The following is a 20,638-nucleotide window of genomic DNA, read 5'->3' on the forward strand; positions in this document are numbered from 1 at the left end:
CACCAGAAGATACATTTAACCAGCACACAGCAAAGATCTTCCCAAGTTGCTTAAGTGTAACTATCTTAGTAAAGGTTTTCACATCCAGATCTCTGAAAGGGCAGAATAATTGAAGACACAATGTTTCTTGAGCAATGCTCTAACACTCGGCTCCTTAATCTGCACTATCAACATGACATCTCTCAGAACATGGCCAGCTCCCCACAATGACCCTCATCTCAGGATGTGGCCTGAAGCTGCATGTCAGGCCCCAAGCCCTCCAAGTCTGCTCAGTGAGAGCCAAAAGTCAGATCAGATTGGAAGCAGACAGCAGAGTACAGCATGAGCTTACCCAGAGCATAGAAAAAGTTCAGAGTCAATATTTGAAGTTATCTCTACAAAGCAAACAACAGAAGTTTTGATAAGTACAATCCAGACAGTTTCTACTAAACTGGGATTTGTAGATGACCTTGTTGAAAAGAAAAACTTTTTAATATATCTGTATATAGTTACGGTATGAAACTGCAAAAAGGAATTCATTGCAGTCAGATTCAGGCTTCAACAGTAATTTTTTTCCTTCCATTTCATTTGTGATCCAAGAGGAAGATATGAAATGCTGGGTAGTAGTGGAGCTACTGATGGCCATGGGCACAGCGCAGTGATGTTTTCCAAACCGAGCTGACAGGCACACATCTCTGTGACTGAAGCAGCTGCACTGGTCAGTAAGGAAATCCATCAGCACGCAGCTGGCAAAATGTTCTCCAGATCTTTCAGTGTGACATTCAGGCTAATGCCAGAATAAACGGTTTCACTGCAACATGACCGCTTTATAATACTGGCTTTGTAGTGCACAAAGGGTAATATCAAATACATAACCGCAAGTAAACTTTCTTACAGTATAATGCATATGAAGAGTCTGATCTTAGATCTTGCCAAAACAACTGGAAGTGGATGGTGATTCTCTGTTTGGCACATTCAAGTAGAGATACGATTTTTCAGACAAAAGGAGAGCAGCACTGCCTGTCCACCCCACCCTAGCCAAAATTTCAATGGCTCAAAGTATATAGACAACAAATTAAAGCACTTAAACTCTCCATCACTTACGACTGTTTGTTGTAGCACTACTTATTGTTGCTGCTTTTCTTTATTTTTCTCTCTCTTTTTTCTAAATTTATAATTCAATCACTCTTATAGTGCTAAAAAGTAGATGAACAATTTTCACTCTGATGCCAACTTTATAGTTATAGATTTCCCACAAGTCAGCAGGATTGACAGACTCAAAGTGTCAGAAAATAGATCAAAATGGTCAAGTATCATGACACATGCTTTTTCATTAATGCTAACAGAAAGAAATATTAGAATTTTGCAACTAACTAGCAGATGAAACGATTAAAAAAATGTATGGAAAAAACTAGGAAACTATTCATTAGATTGCCAGAGAAAATAAATACAGCTTCACCTACTCAGACAATTAGATAAGCTAAAATTCTTTATTAGCAAAATGAATTTACTTTCTTTTCTCCTACCTACATATTGTATTTGTAAGATGGCAGACAGAGGTCTTGAAAAATCTAGTGTATATATTGAAGTGATTACCTAAAAGCTAAATATTAAAAGTTATTTATTAAACATAGATAAAAAACTATAAAAAGAAAGAAGTCTGGTGTTTTTTGGTAAGCATGTATGTTTGTATCATGGCTGCAGTGAAACATGCATTAAGCATGAAACATATGGTTTCCATTTTGTAACCCTGGAACTCATCCAAAGACATTTTATGTTGTTAGCTTAACTGTTCTCCTCAGCTGAGAAGCCGTGGAAAATATCTCATCCAAAAAAAATCTGCACCTAATGGAGAACTGCAAAAGATTTGCTAGATCTGCTATGAACTATTAAAATTAAAAAAGGCTCTGAGTTTACTGTTTAATTACTGGAATATTTTTACTTAATTAGAATATAATTTTCAAACTCTAAAGATCTACTTTAAGAGGCACCACAAATTACACGAACAGATCATGTTGGAAATATTTTCTTAATTGAATAAATTTGTAGTGGTAGCTATGGCGTCATGTTGGAAATTGGCCATCTGACCTAATACCACCATATGACAAAACCATTATTAATGTATCATCTCCCTGATTTTATAGATTTACAAAGCTTATCTTGTGGAGATAGAGCTCTGAAGGCCATGTTAAGTAATAATTCAATGCAGAGACCAGAGATCAGTAAAAAGATCATATTTCTTTAATTTTAGTAATATTTGATTTTGCCCTGATGCAGAATAGGTTGTCAAAGAGTTGGCTAGGAATATCAAGAAAATCTTAGCACAGATTTATATTTCTCTTTTATTAATGCAAAATACATTAAAAATGCTGCAAACAAAGTCCCTAGGTTAAATTTTGCTTTGTTGCTCTTAAGAATTCATCCCCAAATTGCAAGCCTGTTAGCCTCAGTAATGGCAATTAGATGATGTATATAATCTCTCATACCTGTCTGCTGGAAGCTGTTGAAGCTAACCAATTTGTCCAGAAATTAGCGTGATGAATTTAACCCATTAAGCATTCTGTAGTTCTTACTGCTAATAATAATAATAATAATATTCCTGATCTTTCTTTTCATTAAGCCAATGGAAAGGCAGTATAAATTAGAATAGCAACAAATGCAACCAAACACATTTGGAGAATTTACCAGATTCTTTTTTCTTTATTTCGTTAGTTGAGCTCACTTGGGATATATGCCAGCTGAAAATCCCATTATGTTATCTAATGGCTTGAGAACTGTGTTCACCATAAAGGTCTTGCAACCTGAGAATTCACACTGCCAATGCTCTCCTAAGGTATAAGCTTGTTCTTCATAAACCACTGCAAGAGTTAACCATTTAATTTAACTCACCTTTGCCATTTGTGCCTGGACTCCACTAGCTTTTAGAGCAGAAACTGCCTTCTGAGCAGCTGCTGGGCTGTCGAAGTCAACAAAGCCATAACCTGAAATGTAAAAAACTCTGGTTTCTCTTCAGATTGCATATTTCATCAACAAGGTAGTAATCAGCTTTTAATCAAAGACTTCATATGCTACGAGCATGGTTATGAGCACGGTTATTTAACACAATTTCTTTGTTGATTCTTCATGTAGTTCCCAGAAAAAAGAAAAAAAAAACTCTACCCAAGTCTTTCCATCTTGTGATGATGGAGACCTACTGTAGTGGAATAAATCAATTTCCACGCTCACTAACTATCAGGATTTTATCCAAATCTCAGAAATAGTATGGTGCTTTGTTTTGTGTTATCTGGTACATAACCAAGAAGAGCAAATGTGACATCATAAATTCATTTCATAGAGTTCACCAAGGAAAGCATGATCTGTTAATTTTTCTGAACTACATTCTTGGTCTGGTTTGAATAAGTGACCAATAAGCCTGCAGGTTCCAGGTCATTTACTCAGAACTGGGAGAATAGGTTAGTTTAATAGATGCATATCTACTGCACCATAATCCAGTTACTTCACTGTACGTACATAAAGGACAGTTAAAGTAGAAAGTGAGTGAAAACCCACCTTCAGTGAAATCAAATGATTTTTTCCTATCATTACTGAAACTAGAATGTAAGTAAAATAATTTTTCTATGTCACATGATGGAATATTTCAGTGTTAATATAAAACTGAAGTTAATTGTAACAATTTCCATACACATATATATATACGCAACTTTTTTTTTTTCTTATTCTGAACAACAATATACAGTTAATAGATTCCAATATATTTGGACAGCAATGTGCCTTGGTGACTACAGACTGGGGTTTTTAATCCCCAAAAGGTTATTGGAGTTTGGAGGCTGCTTCCCTTATTGCAAGCCTCATTCTATATTTTTCAGCTCCCCCTCCTTCCCACCATTAAACCATACTAAAAAATCCCTCTCCAACGTCTAAACAGGGATAAAAACAAAAACCAAAAAACTGTAGAGAAGTAGAAAATTCAATCATTTCTTCAGATGGTAACAGTATCCTCTTACAATATGTCTATACTGAGGACAAAAAGGTTGTGCAAAGATATTACTGAGCCAGCTTTAAAGTCCTTAACTTGGGAAAAAAACAACTAGAGCAGCCTTGTACATCACAGCAAGCTTATATAACCTGCCAAGAAACTGAAGAAAGCAGCATATTGTTCTGTGTAACATGTGCTGTTGTGGACTGTTAAATTTTGACATGAAACAGAGTGAATTAGCTCATATCAAGTTTTGGGCTGCCAAAGCAGGACTAGTTTTCCATAACCACACTAGCATAGGTTATCACTACCACCACAATGCAGGGTGCAATATAGATGGAGTTACATACTGATACCAAGCTTGCCATCAGAGCTGGCTTTGCCATCTTTTCGATGATATGTAAGCTCAATTGCTCACTGCAGTTAGTTAGTTGAAGTTAGTTTAAATGCCATGGTATGCTTTTTTGGCAAGAGCCAGAGATTCTATCAATCTCTTGATTAAATTCCAGTTACATCTCTGCATTCTGTCTACTCATATTCCCACTGTAACTCTGAAGGCTTGGATGGAGCTTCCCCATAGATTCAACTTGCCGTACACTGTTGCAGTAGACATTAGTTACTGCTTCACACTGGTGAGATTTCAAATCTGTATTGGAAAAGTCAGCTAAAACATCTTAAAATATTAACGTGAGAATTTCTGTGTTTAAATCTTTGAAGAGACAGAATCAGAAACAGTATTGCTGGCAGAGCTTCTGAAGTCTTCAGGAGCTGGGGGAATGGGCAGACTTAAATCAGTTAGCTGCTGTCATCAGTATTAATGGACAGAAATAACTGAAAAGGGCAATTACTATTTCCTAGTCACAACGTGCATGGATGACATCTACATATAAGCTGAGGAAAAAAATTCAGAAATTTTGGTTTCTGCACTGTCAGTCCCTCATTAACAGCTTAAGATGGGGACCCAGGTAGCTATGTACAGGAGCTGCACCACTGCACTGTTTCCAATTCTCCCACAAAAAACAAGACTTGATTAACAATAAATTCTTGTCTCCTACCTCTATCTATCAGCTTTACGCTCTTTCATGAGCTTTACACTCACTACCATTGCTAAATGATCTGACTCAATTCTTTAATTTGTTTAGAAATTATACTCTTAACTGTAAAAAAAAAAAAAAAAAAAAAAAAGTAGTCTACAATCTGATATTTCAGTGTCTGCTGCCACACCTCTTACCATGCACACCACTGGGATATGAGATTACATGTCACTATAATTGCAGTGAGTGCTGCAGATCACTGAATGGACATACCCAACTTATCTGAAGGAGGTTTTGTATTTTTTCCAGCTGCAATTACTTAGGTGAAAATGAACCCCCTCTTTGCTCCCAACACACTGACTAGCATATAGCTAAACATAATTACACTACGGAACGTGTAATTAACTGCTGCTTTAAACTGTTCAGATTAGTGGAGCTGATTTCCACAATATACATTTTTTTCAGACGCTTAGTACAATTGAATGATCTGCTGCAAGCTTCCCTGCTTTCTCCAGGCCAGTGGAGAAAAGCTGCTTTTAACTCCATTTTAGTGTTTCAAACAGAGGCCGATTGGCAGCCAGCAGTGTGCGTGTCCGCTTCACCCAGGGCTGGCTGCACCACTGACACAGGCGGACTGCCAGCTCCGTTGGAAACAAATGTACTGAGTATGCTGACCGTGGGCAACAATAAGCCTGCTTTATGAGCATCACTAAAGAAAAGAAATCAAAAGCACTTAAAATACTGCATTGGTTTATTTTATGAAATCAAACTGCTGGTCAATTATTAAATAGTCAATTTTATAAAATCAATCGATTAACCAGGTGAATGTAAAAAAAGCAAACATACCTTTGCACTTGTTCGTTGTCTTATCCAAAATAGCCTTCGTGGATACAATTTTCCCATACCTAGAAAGTATTATAAATACGTAAAAAAACATGTAAGGAAGAAAAAAAAAACCATTCTATTACAGCAAACCTCCCTTCAAATTGTTTTATTATGTTTACCTTCAATAAGTTGCAATAGTATATAAATTCTATATTTATTTAATGAAAAGTCATATGTAGACAGAAGCAACAAAAATGATCAACTATTTCAAGTGTGATCATGCTCTCCTCTCACAGAATTGCAGAATACATTGGTTTGGAAGGGACCTTAAAAATCACGCAGTCCCAACCCCCTGCCATGAACTGGTTGCCACCCACCAAACTGGGCTGCTCAGGGCCCCATCCAACCTGGCCTTGAGCACCTTCAGAGATGGGCAACTTCCCTGAGTTCCCAGTAGCACACGAGAATCGTAAAACAAGTGAAAGAAAAAGTGCTTTAAACAAAACATACTATTCTGGTAAAATCCTGGTAGGCACGAGGAACCATATTTTAGGGATAAGCTCACCCAGTCAGTATAAGTACCAAATAAAGCAGAAAAGAAATGACCTCGTCAGCGCTAGTCTTGATAATAAGGTTCAAAAATATATATATATATATATTTTTTTTTTTTAAATATATATTATATATATTGAATATTTATTTATTTATTTATTTAAATTGCTGGTTCAAACCCAAACCAACGAAACCTCTCTTCCAGAAAACTGATATGTATGAATCAGATTTCTAAAAGCTGATCAGCAGAGCTGATAAAGAATTTTCTGTATGTTTAAAATGGAAAATTGAAATGTTAACAATTTTAACTAAAAGCAAAACATCCATCAGGAAAGTTTCAATTTTCTTTTTGTAAAGAAAAAGATATTCATTGCCTGTTTGCATCTTTTCAATAGCTTGGCAGCTCAGGCAGCAATCTGCTATGCAGCCCAAAGGTGAGCATCAAGAGAACTAAGACAAAATTAAATAAAAAGACAGACAGAAATCTCAGCTATGGGAATGACTGCTGTTTCTGAAGCACCCTGCAAAGTTTGCCACTGATAGCTCTTTTGACTCTGAGTTGAACTTGTTGCATTTGGTGAAAACTTGCAACTTGCATTGGAAATCATATCCCATTTTTTATTAAAAAGTAAAAAAAAATAAAAAAGCAGCTCAGAGACACTCATTACAGAGCAAAGCAGCATCTGAATCAGAAACTGAGCAGAGATTCCCAAGTTCCTTACCACAAGCTCCTTTGTTTGTTTTGAACTACATTTGATGCGATCTGGTTAGTATATAAGAGAGGAACGATGAAACATGACTTTATTTTCACATGAGCAAACACAAGGTAACATTACGTCAGTAGGTATACCTGTGCATTGTGTGCCAAGAGGTTCTCTGTCACTGCACAAGAACCAAAAACGAACTGATAAGTATTAGAAACGTTATCAGCAGAAGAAAGTGGAATTTGGGGAAGAATGAAGTTTCGCCAGCTCACTTGCTAAATATAAATCCATCAGAGTGGCAGTTACTGAATAGCGCTTCCAAAAGACATTATTTCAACAGATGACTGACTGAATTTCTGCAGAAGCTGTATTAGTCTTAAAGGTTCTTCAAAATATGCAAAAAGTCCAATAAATAAAATTATGCTTAGATACATAAGAGTGTTCAAATAGCTGCTTACTTGTAAAGTTAGTTATTTAAGGGGGAAGCCTATCTACAAAGTGCTTCCCTCCTAAAGAACAATTAAGTATATTCTTCAGTCTTCACAATGAGTTTCAGGCCAATGAGTTATCATATGACTTCTTTTGGCTGCAGTGGAGTAAATCAGTAGCACTATCGACTAGACATTAGTGTCCTTATTGTATTTGGAACTGCGAACATCTACACTGACAGAACTACCCATCTATAGCCTAAAAATGTACAAGAGTCTATGAAAAACTATATATGCTTAAATATATCTGGAAGATGTAGTAAAGCAACAGAAATGTTGCCTAATAACTGTAGCGCATATTTCCTTATTAATAGTCATTCCATATGAGAGGTTTATACCCTGTGAGTTCAAATTTCTGAACTTTTCCTGTGAGCACAGAGTAGATGTATGCGTTGTAAACACAAGAGAGGCTTGTGTTTACAAACACAGAGTGATCTTCAAGATCTGCTAAATTCTTGCGCCTCAGCACTAGATCTGACGCTAGCATTCTCCATATCCTACCAGCTTTCCCACTGTCTAAATGCAAAAGTTACAAAACCTTTGAGGAAAACATACATGCAAACAACTAACAAAATGAAGGTTCATCTCTGCTAATGTTTCAGGTCTTGAAAGCATAGAAAGTGATAGTGAAGAATACACTATTCAGTATCTTTATAAATAAAACAGCTGTAGTCCTCTACCAATTTGGTGACTGAGGGGAATCAGGGACTGGCTTTGGACAGCGCTGGCCCAGATACTGATGCCAACAGCACCTAAATATGTCTGCATGTCTGTTCCTTAAACCCATCCCAGCCTTCCAATGTACAAGACCACTGGCGATCTAATTCACTGTCCTGGGTAATACAGCTCTTGCAGAGAACCAGCTGCCATGGAAGGCAGCCAAGAAACGTCAGCAGTGCGAGTCTGGGAATGCACCAGAGAAACAATGTAACAGTGGCACGCATCACCAGGGCTTTTCCTGTGGTGTTCCCAGTAAATACTCCTTCCAGGCGATAGCTCTCCACTCCTCATGAAGCACAGAAACGCAGTTTGCTCCACCTGAGCTTAACCTGAGGAGAACACTTTCCTTGCTTCCAACATGTGGTCTGATAACAGGGGAAATTACTCTTTACAGTTCCTCATAATTGCTTCCTTCAAATGATGACTATCATGAACATCTACTTCCTTCCTCCTAAATTCTGCAATCCTAATATTACTGCTAATATAGGTTCCTGCATTCACTCATTTGCTAGCGCAACTGCAATTCAGATCTATCAGAAATCAGTGATCTACAGAACGCATTAAAATCATGCTCCAAACTAATGTTAGAGGACTTGCCACTCCCCTCAGAGCTTGAGCACATCTCCATTGGTGCTGCTGCCTTGCTACTCCAGAGCCCTCCTGCATGCTTGATGAGAATTGTTGCTGAAGAAGGGCAACAAACCAACAACAGCAACAAAGTTTTGAAGATAGAAAGAGGTCTTCAGCTTTGCATCTCTTTTCTCATTTTCTTAAGTACTGCACTTGTACTAGCATCAATTAATGTATTAAGGACAATAGGACACAGGTAAAACTCAGGCAAATAATTGACAGGGTGAATTGATTATGAGACTAAAGGGGCTATGTTCAATAACAAGCTGTATACTGATGTAATAGCTATCTATTGTACAGAAGATCATGACAAATGTATATTTGGATACCAAGGACAGATTTGTCTGAAAGCCAAATTAGGGAGATATGCAGTATTGCTACTTCACAGGACAATGTTCACCTCTGCTTATCACAAACTCTGCGCAGAAATGCAACGATAAGTCCACCAGCCCATATGCCCTAACATTTACTGCTAAGCAACGTGAACCTCAAAATATGGCAACACACCTTTGACTTAGATACTTCTAAAGTGGAAAGCTTGAAGCAAAAAATCTATATGTACTTTAAAAAAATTGCATTGTTCAGTAATATGATCAAAGGCAGTACACAAGTAACAAGATCTATTACATATAGCTAGGAACACTTTTATGGCTACTTAAAACATCTCTGAAGTATAATTTTGGCAACCTCAATGATGGAGGATAAAAGAAAAGGGTCTTTAAAACACTGTACACCAATCAAACTGAATGAGTGTTTATTCTTCTCCCTTTGTACATTTGCTAGCACAATGAATGCACTTGTGACATGAGGGCAAAAAGGTGCCATGAGGAGCATGGCAAGAAATGGGAACAAAGCAGCTCGAAGGCTCTGCCACAAGTGCTACTTCGAGTGTTGAAAGAACTTATCTGTGTGTGCATTAGGGGAGGTACAGTAAGAACAGGCTTTGAAAAGCTAGACAGGGATTGTCTGGAATTGTTTAAACCTTTGTCTACAGCTTAACACACCTCATTCCATCAAGCTCACTATTTCCTTTTACAGTATTTTCTAACTGTGAAGGTTTTTCTGCCACCTGGCTTTGACTCGGACCCTAACACACCAAAAGAATCCCTGCTCATCTGGAAAGCCCTTGCCATTTAGAGCTGCTTAACTCCTCCAACCTGTGACGAAGACAGGCTATGCCATCTCTTTCTTTGTAGAAGCCCAGTCCTGGTGTAGAAAGAGCATTCCTAGAGACACTGCTGTTCTCCCCTGTGTTACTATAGCACTGTCAGAAGGCCTCCACAATGCAGAAACAATGCTGCAATGCTTTTGTGTTTATTTTAAATTGTATTTTAGAACTTAGCACCTTACCAGTGCCCTTCGCAGAATGCTTTCTTTTTAAGAGTCAGAATCAGGTGGTAAACCCAGGCACATATTTCATAACACACAAGTGGTTCTGAGTACATGAACTCACTATAAAGCAGAATTGTGAAAGGAACAAAGACCTGGCTCAGCACAATGATTTTGGTGAGCAGCCAGTGTCCTCGCCAGGTGACCCAAAGACACGAGAGAGCCAGCAGGGCCACATGGGAAGGCAGATCAGTTCATTCTAAAATACAATGCAGATGCTGCATGCATCTGCATCAAAATAAACCTTACTTTAGCAACGAAAACAAAACAAACAGGTAAAGCAAATGGGAGAAATATTTGTAAAGAAATTGCTGTATACTAATTGTAATACAAAAAGATGCATACACTCAAAATGTAATTTTTTCTTGGAATGAATTTTATCCTTGTGTATGACCCCAAATACATACAAGTAACAAATACTCATTTTTCCTAATCAGTCAACTTTAAGCAAGCATCTTCACCTTCTCAAACTCAGAGTATCCTATTTTTAATAGTAAGAACTTAAAAACAAAAACAATTTACATATAACTAAGGACCTTCATAGCCAAGTCTGTACCATGTTCTGTACTATTACTTGTAGTATATTTGGAAGACCAGCCAGTTCATTTTCACTGAGATCTAGAGAACAGAAACCTAAGCAGTCTATGAGAAAGCCTCACCTATGTTGCAGTTCTCAGTCTCTCTGCTCCAGGTGGTATCAAGAAAACAAATTCTCCATAACTGACAAAAGAGTCACGGAGTTGCTAGCAAGAGCTAACTTGGTGCAGCTGGCTCCCATACCTCACTCTCCTCCAATGTTCAGAGCATTTCCAAGCCAACATAACAGCCATGGGAACATAATCAGCCCCAGCAATCTTTCCTCCTGGATCCAAAAAACATACTCAGAGCAGTCTGAAAGCACAAAAGGTTATATCTGGCTCCCATACCTCCGTTTCTGTTGCACCATAGAAAAAGTGGTGTATCAAAACTCATGCTCTTCCTTCTCTTTATGCTTAGAAGACAAGCGCTTCTGGTTGGTTCTTTCTTTTTTGTTTGTTTTTCCATACAAAATCTTCTATTTTCCCATAAAGGGGATTCCAGAAAAGCAATGTATAAACAATAGTCTTTGAGACAGTCTACTACAATCCTGCTATTTAATTATGGGTAAATGTTCTATTATTAAAAGTTGATAAAGAAACTTATTCCATTCAGAAGAATACAGAGTTTGTAGAACAGAACAACAGGCCAAACAAACTATAGCCATATGGTTTTCATTTTAAAATTCTTCACCACATTTATGCCCTAGTGTAGAAGGAGAGATCAGAGGAACGTTTTGTTCATGTTTTGTTTTCTGCTGCTAGAAGACACGTTGCTCTATGACAAACTCTCTGGAACCACTTGCTGTATGGCCATCCCAGACCTAAATATTTGCTCACCAGATTATAATGAGTACCTACTACTGAAAGTTGGTCAGCCGTTTTTAGTGTGTAATTTAACATTACAAAAAAACTACATTTATACTTTTCTTATTTTCATTTGCACAGTTAATAGGTATGAATGATGTAGCTTAGTACAAGTTACCTTTCAAAATTATTCTAGATTTGCCTAATTTGTCTCATTCATAAAGAACTCCTATAGCAGCTTGAAATATTGGAGCGCTGGGTTAATCAACTCAGCTATATGTGCCCTGGTTCAGGCATCAGACCATAAATCTCATTATGCACAAAACAGGAAATCCTAAACTAAACGAAAGCTAAAGCTTTGCTTTGGTGATATTTCTATTGAATGGTCAATGCGGTTTTGACAACGATAGTTCCTTTCTTTCTTATTACTTATCCCTTTGACTCTCCTGTACTTCAGAGAGAAAGCTGGCAAGTTCAAAATATCCAAGTAGCTGTAACTGCTGTTTTGATTGTTTTACTCAGGAAATAAATAATAGCTAACCAAACAGATTAGAGTTCATTATGATAGAAACCAACTACTGTTCTGTTCCACTTTGAAAATTTCTAAAATAACAGTTTGTCCACTCATGAAAAATACATAAATATATACACATATACACACACACACACACATATATATATATTTAAAACAAGTTAGGATCTATGTATTAAAAACAAAACACAAATATTTGGCTTCGCAGGGTCAAGAAAACTTGAAGCATGCACCATCATCGTTACTGATGAGGTTACCAACATCAGCACAGTCTAGACCAGTATTACTTGGGTATAAACAATCTTTTCTTCAGACTCAGTACATTACAATTCCAGATTTCACTATGTAAATAAAAGTGGCAAAATCAGATGCAAAATCAGATATGCTATCAACCCTTGCAGATATCCGTCCTTATAAAAGCAGATGCTTAGCATAAAGGACACGTACAATTCTTATCAGAGTGGTATGAACAGATGCCTTCTTAGTTTCTTGGACAATATTCATTGTAACATAAAAAGTAGGAAGATAAAAAGTAGTATTTTATGAATAGGTTTTATAGTGTTCTGGCTCTACACAAGTGTATCTATTTCTTATATTGAAAAGGAACCAGGATTTCAAAACTGTAATGAATAGAAAAGTGAGACACACAGGAAGAAGGTTTTTGAGATTATTTTTCAGCTACCCATTTTGTTTTCTTAAAAGTAGTTATTTTGTGATTTAGCAGAGTATGATCTGTGAGGATAGGAAATAAATGCTTTTAGAATCAGGAAATGTTTGCTTCCTCTTGTTCTATAGAGATGTGAATAATCTCCATCCATTGCATAGAAACTGAATAAAAGTCAAGGAAAAGAAGGGTGCCATTAGTATCCTACAGCTATTCTTATTCTATTTTGCAAAGGTTTTTCAATTAGCATGTTCTTTCTTGCAAAATTTACTGATGATCTTAAAAGTATGAAGCACTGTACAATGCATACAATGCGCTTTTTTGTATTACAATGTGCAATGGAGGAAAATTGCTTTTATAGTGCCTCCACACATTTTAAACATTTAAGACTTATTACAGTTGACTCTAAAGCAGCATTCCCAGTGTTTGTGGCAAAACAACAGATTTCCAACAACTCCCTGAAGAGATTTTTTCTCCATCAATCTTAAATCACAAAAAAAAAAAAATAGAAAAAGTCTAACACCAGGTTTACTTGTTTGGTTTTTTTTCTTCATTACGTTAAGGATTTTGCAATATATAGAAATGGATTTGATGGCTTTGCTCAGCAAGTTGAGCATATGAGTCACCAGTGTGCCCAGGCAGGCAAGAAGGCCAAGAGCACCATGGGGTGCATCAAGCATGGCATTGCCACCAACCAAGGGAAGGGGTGTCCCTCTCTATACTGCACTGGTGTGGTCACAGCTCACCTGTGAGCTGTTCAGGCATCACAGTACAGAAAGGACATAAAAGCTATTGGAGAGTGGCACTGAGCTCTGCTCTCTGTGACAGCAACAGGGCCCGAGGGAACAGCATGGAGCTGTCAGAAGAGAGGCAGCTGGGGATAAGGGAGAGGCTCCATGCCCAACAGAGCAGTGGGCATAGAGCAGCTCCTCAGGGCAGTGGTCACAGCCCCAAGCTGCTGGAGTTAAAGAAGCATTTGAACAGCAGTCTCAGACATATGGTCTAACTTTTGGGTGGTCCTGTGTGGAGCCAGGAGTTGGACTCAGTGATACTTACAGATTCCTTCCAACTCCAGTTATTACATGATTCTATGAACGGCAGTTATTCTTTTCTACTGTGATGTCAAGATCATATTAAAAAACATCCATGAAACCTCCCCCTCAAATAGCTTATAGAGTTATAACCCCTTGCAACTCCATCAGGTATTCCTCTCCATCAGGTCTTGAGAAGGATTCAACTGATGGCACTGTGTGAAAAGAACGTAAGAACAGGAGAATGGAAATAATGAGAGACCAAAAATCCTAAGTATAAAATCTTTACAGTAGCGTGGTGGGTGGTGAAGGTTTTTTTTGTTAATTTCAAAATTAAAAATAAATGTAATTTCGAATGAAATGTAAATTAATTAAATGCAAATTTCAGAAACTAAAAACAAGCATGGTAAATTCTGAAGGATTTACAAGCATCTGTTGCCTTAGTCATTTCACTAAAGATGTGAATACAGATATTTAGCAAAACTGTGATTAATAATCACCCACACTTTGGGGTGAGATTTACCAAGCCCTATCTTTATCAACCTATCTTTGCTCAGCTGCAACATGATTTCGACTACTAAATACGTGGTATTTTCACTGAAGTTAGCAACACACTGACTTCCCTGCCTTCACAGCGTTATGCCTTTATTAGCCAGCATTTAGAAGAGGTCACTCATGCTAATCCCTTTTGAAAATTACACTCTTCAATTTTCATATAACCATAAAGTGAACCAAATACTAGATACTTGTGATGTTCAACACAAGGATAGCAGCAAGCTGTTCAACTTAATTTAGTCACTTCATCTTTAATTTCCACTTAAGATTTCATAGGCTAGTGAGATCACAACGCTCAACTCAATGGCAGGGAGAAACTGCATGAGTCTTACGAAAGCCAGGATACCGAGAGGCCGCTCCCAAATTTGCTGATTTATACACATCTGTTTGAACTGTAATCAAAAAGTGTTTGTACTAGCAACACTAAAAGAAGGAAGAGGTTACACGCTGCGAAGAAAAATGAAATTTCAAGCAAGGAACTTAGACAACTGATCCCACTCGGCGTTTCTTACAGATGCTGCCCCTGCAGTAACCCAGCCTGACTTCTGACAAGCTGATGTGATTTACTGTAATCTCTGAGCCATCTGCTAGGCTGTCTATCAGCTCAGTAGCCTTGTTACTCCACAGTTTATAGGTTAAGCAGGATAAACAACCTATCAGAAACACAAACGAATTTGCCTCTTTGACACACTTTGAAGTGCAAATATTGTCTAAGTAACCATAGCATTCTTCCTCCTAAACAGAAGAGGGAAAAAAAAATAAATCACAGCAATGCGTTAATCAAAGCACCTGTTATTTAAGAAGAGGAAATTATGTTTATCATCATCTTTACAGTTTGTGAAATCGACATTTAGCAGTAAATACTTTCTACCTTCTTTTTGCCACCATACTTAGGAGTTTTTCCATTTACCTATGGTAGGACTGATGTGAGAAATATTTTGAAACCCGTGTACTTCACAGACTCATGTTCAGCTTTCAAACATCTTTTTGCATAGATGGATGACACTAAAAACATTACTTCCTGCCAGCATGCTACTGAGCTTAAAGATCAAATTAGTGTAAGACAACTACAGCCATTTGTTTTTGTAAAAATAAAATATGGGGCATTGTTCCCCAAAGAACATATTTTACAGTTGGATAGAACATGAAATGATGTGTGTAAATTATTATTAGATCGAATGGCTAAGAAACTAATGCTACACTACTTCTACCACAGTACGTTGTGACGGATACAAAGTACTCTTACAGTGAAATTATAATAGAATGCTTCAGCATAAAACACCAAGCAGGATTTTTAATACAAAAATGATTTGTTCAGTTGTTCATCAGACTATCACAAACAAGTCACAGAATTATCAGAAACTAATTAACCCACGAAGACATTCACGCAATAAAATGATTGGTAGACAGTACATCAGCAGAAAAAAACAAGATGTCTGCCTCTTGCATCCTGCTTTGCAAAGCAGCCTGCACTCCCCAGTCCAGTCTGCACCATTCAGGCACCAGTTCAGCAAAGCAAAGTTTGGAGAATCCTCTAAATAAATACATAAATAAAGACTTTGGAATTCTCAGTTAACCCACTTTTCAGCACCACACAGTTATTCTTAGTGAAATAAAACACAGAATAATTTTCTAGGGCAGTTTGCAGCACTTTGCCTCTAAATCAGCTGACAAGGGAAGGGCTCACAGCTTCTTACAGCTATAAGATACAACAAAGCTGTGCCACTTTAAGAAAGCAAATATTGGTGTCCTATCTTAACACTACAGAACAGACACAAGTATGTCTGCATAAACAGCAAAATACAGAAAAAAGCCCACATTTTAAACAGACCCCCATCAAAAGCTGGAAAAAAAAAAAATATTTGAAAATAAATTACCATGGCTTATGTGGCTCACAGGAAGAATATAAAAAACATTAGAAAGCATAAAGTTTCACACAGCCATGAGAGCATGAAAGATGTCAGGGGTTTTTGAAAACCATAATTCATTTGCAAGCAAAATAATAAAGTTCTGAACAGGTTTAAATTACAAGTCCAGAATATTATCTCTACAGTCTGGCAATTCCTTTTATCCACCACCCCCCTCCCTTTTTTTTTTTCTTTCTCATTACTGAAAAATGATCGCTAATCAAGACAATGATTTGGGAAGATGAGAAATTAAACTTCAGATAAATGCTAATGCGTATTTATGAGCCAAGCTCATGGCAGCTCTGCAGGCTTGCATGTATTGATTTACCACTGCTAGCTGCTTTAATCTGAAAGTAAGGCTGTATTTCTACACCCAGGCATAAATCTTGGCAAATTCCAGCCTCACCAATTTTGCAGAGCCTACACTAACAGCTTGAAAGAATAAAACTAAGAAGACATAAGAGAGCAGTTCTTGTTATTCATAATTTATAACTCCTTTCTCTTGCTTGTGCTAAGTAGTACAGATCAGGTTTGGAGCACAAATTAGTCTATAGACTGTACACCTGAAGACTTTTTTTTTCCCCCATCTTTTAATTCCTCTGTCCCCTCCACCTAAGCAAGCCAAACTCACTCATTCTCAGCATGTAATGCATTGTCCTTTATTTTGTTGGTTTGTTTTTTGTGTGTGTTCTTTTTTTCTAAGTATATTACTTTTTCATGTGGAAAGGAAAGTCAAGGGGAAAATATAATTTATCATCATTTACCAATACTTTTTTCCCTTTAGTCAGAACAGTATCAATCAAAAGGTGTTATTCTGGCTACAATCCAAGGCAGTATTAGACTACCTGCTATCTAGGTAGACAGACAGACAGGCACTTATTAATGCTACAAGCCTGTATATCTGCAGAAGATTACTCTTTAATTTATTCTTGCCTATTAGTATCACATCTAGGAAAGGTCACTAAACAAATCTAATACCTTCCAGGTAAATAAGCAATGCCCCAAAGAATATGTAGGCCAAGACTTTAAAGCCATGCAACTGGGGACTGCCAAAGCACAAGGGCACAGTCAGCCACATCTCATTTCAATGCATTGACCAACTCATGAGCTCCAAACAACAAAAAACTTCCTCATGTATTATATAAATATATACACATATAAGTGCATACTATATGTATGTACACACACAATGCTTATTGTTGCATATATTGTTGTAGGGAAGATGCTTGGTCACTGGAATAATACCCATCATTAGTATTTTTATTTTTATTTTTTTTTAATATGTTCTGTCTTTATAATACTAAGACGACATAAAAACAACAGCACAAACCAAGCTGCTGGATTAAAATACCTTCGAGACAAAGATATCTATTTGTGACTGAATCTTGCACTGATTTATCACCCAATCTTGGGAAGTGCTGGCTGCCCCTCTCCTTTCTGGAAGGCAGAAGAGGGAAAAAAACAAAACACTTCAATACGTTCAAGTAACTTCTAGGCCCACTGAACTGCATTTGAACAGTGATTCTTTTATGAAATACTCGTAATAACATCCTACTTTCAACAGCTATTCAATACTGGAATTAACACCTCATTATGAAGCAACTGTAAAATTAATATTAGAATCTGATCTCCTTTAATTTCTGGTAACTTTATGTCAATCATGCTAAAATGGCACTAAGTGGACAAATTATTCAAAATCTCTGCTAGACCTTTCCAGAGGCCTTGCCCCCTTAACATCACAGCATGTAGGTTTGATCCCTATTTGAATATGTTTCTCTACTCTCCATCCCAACTGTGCTGAATAGCAAATATCTCCATTTCAATGGGGAAAAAAGCTGGACTAAAGTAGCTTCCTCTGGGGTCAAAATGCTTCAGAAAGGCATTTAAGTGGCTGCACGTTATTGAGCGGAAACATCAGCTCACATATTATTGATTATAGCTGCATGGCTCTGTTGAAAAGATGTCTGCAGTAGTATTAAGTGCTGAGATAGAGACACAAGAGTGTTATGTGTTAAAAAAAATTCTATCAGCCTATTGGCGAATTTGAAACACATAAGCAATCACAAGAAGTAACACAAAATCTAACATGCAACCTTTGCAGCTGATGCATCAGGTCACATTCAATGACACTTCCTCAGTTTCATACTGCTTCAGATAGACAGTCTTTGGAACGTTGACTGAAGCAAGCAGGAGGCAGAACTTGATTTCTGCAGTTTTGCAAAGAAAATGTAATACATACTTATCTGAAAATTTGCTTTTGGTAGCTTAAAAATACCATTTTCTTTAACAACACCATTAACCTGTTCTGATCCCATCACTGTAATAGCTAGCCAAGTACAACCAAAGTCTTCTAGAACAACCACACATTCAGCCCACTCTTATTTCCAAGCTGCAGGCAGACGTACAGACACAGTGCACTCTGCATTACCAGACAGTCATGTAGAATATGCCTGAGCTGACTGAAACAAATTTGATCCCCCAGACTCTTGTCTCTAGTGATTTTTTTTTATTATTATTTTTTATTTAATGACTATGTCAGACAGCACCATGGAAGGGTAAATCAAATGTCCCACTTCAGCCAGTATGCTGAGAGTTCTTGCATTGATGGGCTGGGTTTCACAGTGAGGAAGACAGAAAAGGGAAGTTAATACTTGCTGGGTAGGAAGAACTCAGCCCACGGGTAGCTGTGCATGGAGGACTACACTGGACTTAGACTGGGACCAACTGAACTTAGAGAAAACTGCTATCATGCAGCTAATTGCACCAACTGCAAGCTTAGATAGCAGAGTAAGACACAGATTCAGTATTGCTTAAAAGGAACAGGCAGGACAATTTCACAAACACAGAACACCAAAAAACACATTCTGATACAGAGCCAGGAAAAATCACCCAGCCAGTGCACTAGCACAAGCTAATGGACAAGCCCAAAGTCAGCATAACTCTGTATGATGCATATCATGACAACTTTCTAACACAGGACATCAAGGTAAGTTCATATAGCGTGGTCACAGTGCTTCTGGGCTTGCCAACCCATACAGATCCTTTTTCTTTTATATTTTGAGAGGATGAGATGACCATTCCTTTGCCTGTAGGAGGAGAGCAAACGATCTTTTTCTTGGAAGTGATAAAGTGCTATACAAACATATAACCTCTACTTGAAGATGCATCTCGGTGTTTATACCTCAGATTCTAAAACAGCTCATTCACTAATTTCCTAATCAAATTATCTAAACAAGATGTTTAAACCAATCCAAACAGCAATCTTAAATTACTTTTGATGAAAATCTCTCAAAAGCAGGAAAATGTAGCAGACAGATCTCTTTCCCAGAAAGAACTGAGAACACTAAGAGGCAACGGCTGTATCCAGTGCCACAAATCCACCCATCAGTAAAGAGTTAAAGAGTATCTAGGTCAGTTTACAGCCTTTCCTGCACACACTGGGCTAGTTGCGTATCGGAAATGCTGTGTGGGAAGGCCAGGGAGATGAGCTCACAGACCCCGAGTGACTCAGCCAAGAGAAATTTAATGATACTTTGTTTCTCTTCAATTATCTTTGGGATTAAAAGAATCCACACCCTCAAGATGAAATCAAAGGAAGAAACAACAGATTCACACATCTTACAGTCAACAGGGAGGTTTTGGGGAAGCAAATTAATTATTACTAGGAAAGGACCAAGACCCTGCCTGTAATATTCTACATGGTGTACATGGCGACATGTATGTCAGGGAACTGCCTGACAAAAAAAGCAGGGGAGCCAAACGCTGACCTCGGAGACAGGAAAGCAACTCAAGAGAAACAACCTCATGTTTCCTCATCCCCGCAGAAGCTCAGGAGTTCTGCGGGGTCTCAGGCACAAGCATGGGCAGAAGACAACCACAAGGTCCTGAGGAAGGCACAAGACCCAAACACAAATCCAGCTAAATCCCTGAGGAACAGTTAACATTCCAGCAAATTCTGCCACACTGAACAAAATGGAGGTCTGGAAAGGACACCAGTGAACAGAAAAAACATTGCCCTCAGAAGTATCCCTTCTGGATTACAAGGCAAAATTACAACAATTCACTCTTTCCACTGCACTTGAAGATGCTCTCCTCCCCCTCCCTTCACTTAGGGAAGGACAAAGCAAGCATGCCAACTACTGTGAAAGGGAGAAAAATGCTACAACACCCTCAGGGCACTGGGATGTCTTCTGTCATAGGGACTCGTTAATTTTCATCCAGAGAAATAGAACCTAATTTCTCTTTCTCCATAAAAAATAATAATAATAAT

At 37.7% G+C, this 20,638-nt stretch overlaps 1 protein-coding gene across 4 annotated transcripts in view; it reads right to left on the reverse strand.

Annotated features, from left to right (window-relative positions):
• RBMS1 (RNA binding motif single stranded interacting protein 1) overlaps window positions 1-20,638 on the reverse strand; it is a 137,657-nt gene that overhangs the window by 28,754 nt on the left and 88,265 nt on the right. For all 4 annotated transcript variants that reach the window (XM_048953500.1, XM_048953498.1, XM_048953499.1 and 1 more), the window contains exons 3-4: window positions 5,836-5,894; window positions 2,869-2,960 (exon numbers count right to left, since the gene is read on the reverse strand). In XM_048953500.1, coding sequence (XP_048809457.1) covers window positions 2,869-2,960; window positions 5,836-5,894 — 151 coding nt within the window. The remainder of the gene's footprint in view (window positions 1-2,868; window positions 2,961-5,835; window positions 5,895-20,638) is intronic.

This window comes from Lagopus muta, chromosome 8, assembly GCF_023343835.1.
Source record: "Lagopus muta isolate bLagMut1 chromosome 8, bLagMut1 primary, whole genome shotgun sequence".
Lineage (NCBI taxonomy): Eukaryota > Metazoa > Chordata > Aves > Galliformes > Phasianidae > Lagopus > Lagopus muta.